This window comes from Vigna radiata, unplaced genomic scaffold (assembly GCF_000741045.1).
Source record: "Vigna radiata var. radiata cultivar VC1973A unplaced genomic scaffold, Vradiata_ver6 scaffold_7, whole genome shotgun sequence".
In the NCBI taxonomy this organism is placed as follows: Eukaryota; Viridiplantae; Streptophyta; class Magnoliopsida; order Fabales; family Fabaceae; genus Vigna; species Vigna radiata.
In genome coordinates, this window is record NW_014543262.1 from 1570220 (window position 1) to 1579711 (window position 9492).

A 9492-nucleotide genomic window follows, 5' to 3' on the forward strand; every position below is an offset into this window, starting at 1 on the left:
TAACTTGGTTCAACTTCTATTTATGCCAATTTAACTTTATCTGAATCTAGTCTAATTCAACTTAATATAGATTTGATTCATCTGAATCTTTATCGAACTAAACCCAAACATAATCTTGATCAAGCCAATTCTAATTTCTGAAATCTAATCCAACCTAATATTTTGTAACTTAAAATAAAGTAAAAGTATCTTTAACATAAGATTTTCAAAATTCAAAATAATACTCAACGAATTTAATTAATGGATTGATTACAGTTTCAAAATATGAGTTCAAACTAAAAAAAATCTATTTAAATAAATTTAGAATAATACAAATTTGAGTAATTATAAATTAGTTGAAAATTAGGATTGGAAAAGATAAAATGGGCTTAAAAAAATCATTTTGTTTTAGTAATAAATAATAAGTTTGAATTTTTTTTTTAAAATATAGAAAATGTAGGTATTCTTTTTTTTTTTCTACCAACTTGAATTATACATGATCCAATTCAAATTGTTGTAAATATAATTCTTAACAAAAATGTACTTACGACAAATTAATATTTTAATTAAATTTTTATTGAATAAGTTAAATCTATGAGTTTTTTTTTAAAGAATATTGAAATTTTACTGAAATAATTTAATTTAATAATAGATATTATTTATTGCGTATATTATAGGCTGCAATTATAGCTTTTGAACATTATGTTGGAATTCAGAGAATGTCCTTTTTCCCAGAAGAACTGTGGCGGCGAATTCTAGAAATCGGAATCGAAAGCAGGGGTCTCAGCTGCCAGGATCTCTGCTGCGTCTCCATCTCATGCCGCTGGCTGCACCGCCTCTCCTCCGAGGATCTTTTTTGGAAACTCCTTCTCTCCGCCGACTATCCTCAAACCCATCCTTCTTCTTCTACTTCTTCTAAATCTCTATATAAATTAAGGTGCGAATTCTGTTCCGTGTTTTCAACTCTCCTTAGCTCGCCCTTTTGCTTTTTGTGTGATTTTCTTCTCTGGGTATTTTTAAAACTCAAATTTTTATTACTTATTTATGAAGTGAGTTTTTGGGTAGTTAGGTTTGAGAGGGACAACGAGTGGAGAATAGCTGCTCGTAAGAGGGCTGTGTTGAGAAAGGAGAGGAGAATAGCTGCTCATAGGAGGGCTGTGTTGAGAAAGGAGAGCCAGATTGTGGAACATTCTAGAAAACTCAGAGAAATTCAGACACGTGTTGCTCAAGAAACCGCCACAGCCACACAAACTGCTCAAGACTTGTCCAATTTGCTTACGGCCAGGTACTCTACCCGCTTAATCTTTCTTTACACACACACACACATACCAAAGCCTTTTTCTTCTATTCATCTGTGTTTTAGTTGAATGATAATGCCAATCCTATATAGACTCTGGTGTGGGGTCCAAAATTCCTGTTGCGGATTTTTTTCAACATGTTGTTTATTCTATCTTTTTGGTGCCATGTCTGAATTTTATGTTCTTGTTTATATAACAGAACAGTAATGGGGTGAATTGATTTTTCATTTCCTGGGTAACTGGCTGCAGCTATTGACTAATGTAATTTTTATCCATTGGAAAGTCACCTAAATAAATTACAGTCACCGTTACCTGCCATAGCCGTGGCCTCATTGGAGGCCATAGTTGCTACATTATTGGAGACTCAATTGGAACCTGGATGGTGTTTTGTCTCATATAGACTACAAATATGGCTTAAATGAAGTTTGGATTGTTCTTACCTTACCAACTGATTTTACAAGATTGAGTTAGGCACCTAAACTCATTCTAAGAGTATGAGCTATATTTTTTGCTCCATGGTGGGTTTGCTGTAGGCTTTACTGCATTTATTAGCTTGGGTAGCTTTGGTGTTGATGGGGTTTTGTGAGCTTTTTTTTTTTGTAGACAAGCCTTTGTACCTTTGAATGTGTGGCAACCGGAGGTTGTCCGAATTATGCAAAACGAAATGGTTGAGCAGAGTGGTGTGGCTGCTGAATGTCGGATACACGCTCTTGAGATGGAACTAAATCTTTGTAAGCAACAGATTGAAGGGTTGGAGCTGTTCTATGTAAGTGTTGATTTCCGTATCACATGTAAAGCTTCATTGGGTAGTTACTTACAGAAAATTGTTCCAGAAAGATGAAAAGCGCAGGCTTGATACTGCGAAAGAAGAGTTGACGTCTATGAAGTATCACCCTATGGAGCAGCATAAGACCATAAGCCAAAGGGATAGTAAGCATGTCAAGCGGAAGAAGCTGAAAGTAGGCAATAGCTGTGAGTCTCTAATATGCTAATTCCTCCTAAAATATTTGTATACAAAATCAATTCTATTGCCTGCCCTAAGGATTATATTTCTTTTCCTGCTTTTTGCTTGCTTGTTTCTCCTTTTCTACTCTGTTTACTTTTTAAATTCTTTCCTTATAGATTAAATGAATGTCATAGCAATCATGACCAATATCAATAATAATATTGGAATTTTTTCCCTTCTGGTTTTTATCTTATTTCTCAGTTTTCTTACAAACTAGTATTAAGATTGAGGCATGTTTTCTCCTGATTATGCAGTACAAAAAAGTGAAACAAAACAGGATAGATGAATAGTTCTTTTGGAATTTTCTCCAGAGCTGACCAATTATTTATTGCAAAATTATTTGCTCCCTATGAAGAAGATTGTAATGAACTTTGATAACAAATGAAATAATAAGGAATTCGTGAGAGTAGAACACTCTGGATCGTAATATGGAATATGAAAGTTTTCATATAATTGGAAAAATGATAGAGTATTAAACTGTCAATCAATACAAGTAGTGGAAATGCAAAAAATAACATAATTGGCAGAAGAATATCTCAAAAGGGCCAAGAGAGAGAAAGAGACAATTCATATCTTGCACACTCTTCTCCTGTAACAATAGTGCTCCACACATTTGACAATTCGTATCACGTAGTGCTCCACACAAAATTGTTTAGTGCAGAATTGGCTATTCTTTTTCTATCACTTTTGTGGTTGTTCTTGTTTTCCTCCCCCTTTGCATTTTTCCATTGGGTCCATGTCCCCCACTTGCCCACTAACCACATCATTCGTGACATTTCTTTTCCCATGGAGATCAACCTTGTCTTCAAGGTTGAAGTTAGGATACTCAATTTGCAATGTAGGCACATCTTCCAAAGTAGCTTTGGAGATATCTAACCCTTCCCATTGGATAGTACTTGAGGTATATGTTGATTCACTCGTAAGATGACTTTGGATTGTTACACCTTGAGTGGTTGAATGACAGGGCCACATTCATCTATGAGGAAAGGCAAAGGCAAATATGGTTGCTGATTTCCTCCTTTGAACTATTTCAATAAAGACATGGAAAACTGGGTGGATCTTTGATGTAAGAGGCAATGGTAATTTGTAAGCAATAGGTCCAATTCGTTGCATTACTGGGAAGGGACCAAAGTAACGAAGGCCAAGCTTCTGGTTTTTGCAAAGAGCAACTTAATGTTGTCGATACGGTTGGAGTTTCACAAGCACAAGGTCTTCCACTTGGAACTCCACCATGAACTCGTTTATGATATGCATATTTCTTCATTAGATTTTGTGCTTTTGTCAAATTTTGCTTGAGACATAGTAGTGTCTGATCACAATACAACAACAATTCCTGTAAGGAAGGGGTTTTGTGGCATCCTTCACATAACTAGGAAGATTAGGAGGGTCTCTCCCATAAACTGATTTGAAGGGTGTCATGCCAATGCTAGTTTGGAAGGAAGTATTATACCAGTATTCTACCCATGACAACATCTTACTCTAGCCTTTTGGGTCATCAACTGTGAAACATCTTAAATACATTTCCAAGCATTGATTAAGAGCTTTGGATTGACCATTAGATTGAGGATGGTAGGCGGTACTCATTGCTAAGGTAGTGTCACTGAGCTTACAAAGTTGTTGCCAAAAATTACTTGTAAAGACTGTCACGATATGAAACTATTTGTATCCCATGCAACTTTACAATGGATCATGAACACTTAACAACTTGCTTGAATAATCTGCCTTAAGCATGCAAAAATGTGCATACTTAGAGAGGCGATCAATGACAACCATAATCACAAAGAAGCCATAAGATGGGGGAAGGCCAACAATAAAATCCATGGCCAAGTCTTCCCATTGGTGAAGGATAGGGAGGGGTTGCAAGAGTCCCGTAGGCGAGGTAGTGGAGGATTTGGCTTTTTGGCATATCAAACATTGTTGGACATAAGATTTAATATATGGTGCATACCTTGCCAGTAAAACTAAGAAGAAACCCCATGCCACAGTGCGCGCAATACCCGAGTGGCCACCTATGGGATAGCTATGGAACTCTTGCAAGATAGTTTTAATCAAGGGATGTTGGGCTAGTACCACAAGTCTATGCTTCCAAAACAACAACTGATTATGAATGGAATAATGAGGATTTGGGGTTTTGGCGTTGCAAAGTCTTATAATATCAAAGAGTGTTGAATCAGAAGCAACCGCATCACACACATTTGTGATGAGATCCCACTTAAGCTGAGAAAAAGCCTTGAAACAGGATCTAGACAAGGCATTTGCAGCTAGGTTCTCCGTGCCAGGCTTATACTTGATGGTAAAATCATACCTCAATAACTTAGCCAAGCTTATTGTTCTGGAGTATGAATGGCTTGTTCCATGAGACATTTTAAGCTTTTCTGATTGGGGCGTATGACAAACTTATGTTGAAAAAAGTAGTGCTGAAATTTCAGCCTTGGTTATTGCATGGTATTCTCGTGTTTAGGCAGATTGCTTCTGCATTTGTGGTGACAATTTCTTTGAGAAGAAGGCAATTAGGTGTTGGGATTGACTAAGAACGACATCGATGCCTGTCCGTGATGCATCATTTTCCAATATGAATGGATTGGAGAAGTTCGGCAATGCCGAAACAAGAGCCTTGGTGACAGTTGTCTTGAGGTTATCAAAAGCAAGATTGGCTTGAGAATCCCAATGGAAATTAGACTTTTTCAGCAAAATTCCGTGTAATTGCTTCACTGTTATTGGGATTTTCCAATCCAAAACTATCTTCACCTTATTGTGGTCCACTGAAACACCCTTACTCAGACAACATGACCAAGGTATTCTACCTTCTGTATACTAAATAACACTTGGACAATTTGACAAATAGATAGCTGGTGTTGTTTTAAAATTCGATGTACAACTTCCAAGTGGTGTAATTGAAGTAGCCAAGATGCACTATAGATCATTATATAATCAAAAAATACTAACACAAATTTTCTCAACAGAGTACAGAAAACAAAGTTCATTAAGCTTTGGAAGATAGCGGGGGCATTAGTGAGCCCAAAGGGCATAACAAGCCATTCGTAATGGCCTTGATGAGTTTGAAAAGCTGTTTTGAATCTATCCTCAAGTGCCACCAAAATTTGAGGATAGCCTGAGCGAAGGTCAAGCTTGGAGAAATATTGAGCACCCCGAGTTCATCCACTAATTCATCTATGTAGGGATGGGAAAGCTATCCTTAAGGGTGATGGTGTTTAGTGCCCTATAATTTGTACAAAACCGCCATGTACCATATTTTTTCTTGACTAAAAGTGCTGGTGAAGAGAATGGGCTATTGCTAGAGAAATAATGCCTTCATTCAACATCTTAGCAACCATATGCTCATTTTGTGCCTTATGTGGATACCGGTAAGGTCGAATTTTCATAGGATTAGTACCTGGCAACAAGGGAATCCGATGATTATGAGACCTATCCGGTGTTAAGCCAAAAGGTTTGTCAAAAATAGATTTGTAATTATATAGAAGTGTTAAATCTGGGTGTAAGTCAATAGGGAAGTCAACCCCTTGATCCTTTGGCATCTCAAGAACTTGAAGCTATAATGTATAGCATTCAGCAAAAGCATGTGTGCGAAACATTCTCCGTATATGATGGAATTGCGTTGGGGTTGTAATCTTAGTGTTATCACCATGGAGAGTAATAAAATCAGAATTCAAGTAAAATTTCAGAGCCAAAACACTGGAATCTGAAATATGGGGGCTTAATGTTGTCGACTAGGATGCGCCCAAAACCAAATCTATGCCAAAAATCGGTAATAAATATATTGGAAGAATATGTGTATAGTCCTGAACTGCCACCTTGAGTTCTCGGATCAGTCCTTCAATTGTCAAGGAGTTTCCATTGCCCACCATACCTGGAAAACTAGAAATGGGTTCAATTGGTAATTTCAAGTAATTTGCAAGACGAGGTTGTAGAAAATTATCGAAATTGCCACTGTCTAACAAAATCTGAACAGAAGCACCTTGAATAGAACCCTAGAATCGCATTGTACCCTCTCTGTGAGAGCCTTTAAAGGCATTGTAGGAGAGATGATGGTCTAAAAAAGGGTTACTGCTGGTATTAGTAAGTTGTGGATATGGTTTTGTTTTATCCGGAGGTCCCTCGGCCTCCTCATATTGGAGCAATAAGTACTGTTTATTAGGACATATATGGGTTGGGGTGAAATTGTCATCGCAAGTATAACATATCTCTACGACTTTGCAATAAGTATAATATATGGGTTGGGGTGATGTTTTTTACAGTGGATGGTTTGAAAGGTTGGCTAAATGGTTTCATGTTTGGTGGGGTTAATAGGGGTCGTAAGGCATTTGGTTTCAGTTGTTGGCTTGAGGTTGGTTTTGTGTTGGAGGGTTTGGGATAGCTAGATGAAAAGTAAGGTTTCGGGTGAGGAGTGTATTTTTTTTTTTTTCAAAAAGTTTGGCTAAAGACACAACTTTAAGAACAAAATTAGGTGACTGAGCCAACACTTCTCTTCTAATTTCATGTTTGAGGCCACTCAAGAAACAATCTAGTATGGTGCCAACTATAAGTCTTATAACACGATTAGCGAAAGTAGTGACTCTACATAATAATCATTGACAGATCCCGATTGTGATAGTTTAAATAGAGCAAAGCGTGGGCATGCATAAGGAGGACCAAATTCGAGTTTTAATGCCTTAGTAAAAGCCTTCCAGGATTGGAAGGGTTTGTTATTTTGCATCACCTGAAACCAAGGTACAACATCCTTCTCCAAATGGATCGCAACAATAGTGAAGCATTAGATCTCGGGTGGAATAATACTCAAAAAAGTGTTTAGCCTCAAAAATTCAATGCATCACATTAGTATGGTGAAATTTAGGAAAATCAAGCTTAATATTCCTTACCTGAAACGGGGGGTTGCTTCTGGAGTTCGAACCACCATGGTTATTCTGTTGGAAACGTCATGGAGTGCCAACTTGAGCTTCTCAAAGTCTTTAGTATAACGGAGGTCACGTTTCTCCATGAGTTTGAGGATTTTCTTCACGTTGGCATCAAGTTCCTTGAGGTGTGTATTTTTGGCCATGGTGGCGATGAAAGCACCAAAATGTAATGAACTTTGATAACAAATGAAATAATAAAGAATTGGTGGGAGTAGAATACTCTAAATCGTAATATGAAATATGAAACTTTCCATATAATTGGAAAAATGATAGAGTAATAAACTGTCAACAGGTATAAGTAGTGGAAATGCAAAAATAACAAAATTGGCAAAAGAATATCCCAAAAGGGCAAAGAGAGAGAAAGAGACAATTCATTTCCTGCACACCCTTCCCTTCTCTTGTAGCAATACTCTCTTTTATATAATCACGTAGTGCTCCACGAGAAATCGTTGAGTGTAGAAATGGCTATTCTTTTCCTGTCATTTTTGTGGTTGCTCTTGCCATGTGTTCATTGGGTTCCACGTCCCTGACCTACTCACTACCCACACCATTCCTAACAAAGATTTGCAAATTTGTATTAGTAATGTTCTTGGCTTGCATAGGTTGTCACATATTATGAATTTGTATCTTGTACTTGTAAAAGATGTGATTTCTCAATGTGATAGTAGCAAATCCAGGACCTTGGATCATTGGGGACAATATATTTTAAAAAATAAAAGTAATAGTATTGACTATTATAATCATCATCATCATCATGGAACGGATAAATTGACACGGAATGGATTGTCTAGGTAAATAAAGTGAAAAGTACCCAGTTAAAAATGGAACCGAATGAATGAACGAAACTTGATAGCAAAAGAAAATTTGACGTCAGAATGGAAATTGGGGATGGGGGGTATAAATAATGAGGGGCTAAAGTATAAAATTTCAGTTATACGCAGAGTGAATGCACCCCATCAATTTAACAGAGGTCCTTGACTGATTGTGACTCTGAGGCTTAGGTGTCACTATAAATTTCAGATACAGATCACAAAGGGGAATGTTTTATATCTATAATATAAATCTGATGCTGGTGTAACACAATTTATACTTTCTACACTTTCCATACTGACGCATATCTACAGAATTTGCTTTTGGTAAAAACACAGGCATTGTTTGATCCATGTAACTGATCACAAATGGTGAGAAAAAGCTTTGGTTAATCTTTATTCATTGACAATTATAGATTCTTATGTAACTAGGTGTTAACCAAACATTGGTTTCTTGTTTTTGTGCTTTCTAGATTGGAACACGGAAGAACTTGCATTGTCTATCTTTCATTTTGTGCTAATAATTATATTTTTGGGCAGGATAACATTGCATCGGTTGATGTGTTGATGAAATTTGCTCATCCTTCTTCCATTGAAACTTGGAAATTGTTCTGTCCATGAAGACTGACTGTGTAAATTCTGTGATTACTGTACGGAGAATGTATTAGCAATACGTAGTGAAAGCCTGAGGATATCAAAGTTAAATCATTATGTGTAACTTGAGTTCAGATGACCCCTTGTTCATTCCATTGTAGCCTTTGGACTTGTGGAAACCTTTAAGTTTGAGGAAAGCTTGATCAAAGGATGTATCATATGCAGATTAAGAAGTACTATTTTTAGTGTATTGTGAATGTTGAGGAGAGGACAACACTAACAAAATTGGGAGTTTAAGTGGAATTAATTCTAATGAAGAAACTCAGAATGGTAGAAAAATGTGGGACAGTGCTATTAAATATTTTAGCATAATCTTGAATAGCAAGAATAGAAGAATTGTATAGGTGGTTCCTATTTCACACCCATCTCTATCATATCTCTCTCCTCTATTTTTTCTGGACTACAGATTGCCTATATATATCAGGTTTAACCAATCAAAAAGTCTAACTTTATGTTTATTTTTTTTTAATTTTTTCTCAGAGTAATCTGATCAATTTGTTCATGCAAACCATTTTGATAACTATTTAAGTTTACATACACTATTTATCATTATAAATATCCTTTTTGTTAAAAAGGTTAACTTGTTATGTATTAATATGAAAGTTGTCGTCTGTTGACATCTTAATATTTAATTATCTTATATCATCTTATAAAATACTTCATAAAAAAAAAAGGAAAAAAAAAATAGATATGAAAATATAGAAGATTAAACCAAATTCATGTCAACAACCATACTTTCACAAAGCAAATAACTAAACAAAGCAAAAATTTGAAAGTTGGTACTTATTATGAAAAAAAAAATCTAAACTAAAACTAGTAGAAATATCATTAAA

General features: G+C 36.0%; 1 protein-coding gene across 1 annotated transcript; it reads left to right on the plus strand.

The window, feature by feature from the left end:
- The first annotated feature begins 670 nt into the window (after positions 1–670).
- Positions 671–9022, plus strand: LOC106753985 (F-box protein SKIP24). The gene is made up of 5 exons (XM_014635906.2): positions 671–916; positions 1049–1264; positions 1881–2043; positions 2111–2249; positions 8546–9022. Coding segments are annotated over exons 1-5 (738 nt in total). The 5' UTR covers positions 671–698; the 3' UTR covers positions 8548–9022.
- The last annotated feature ends 470 nt before the right edge of the window (positions 9023–9492 follow it).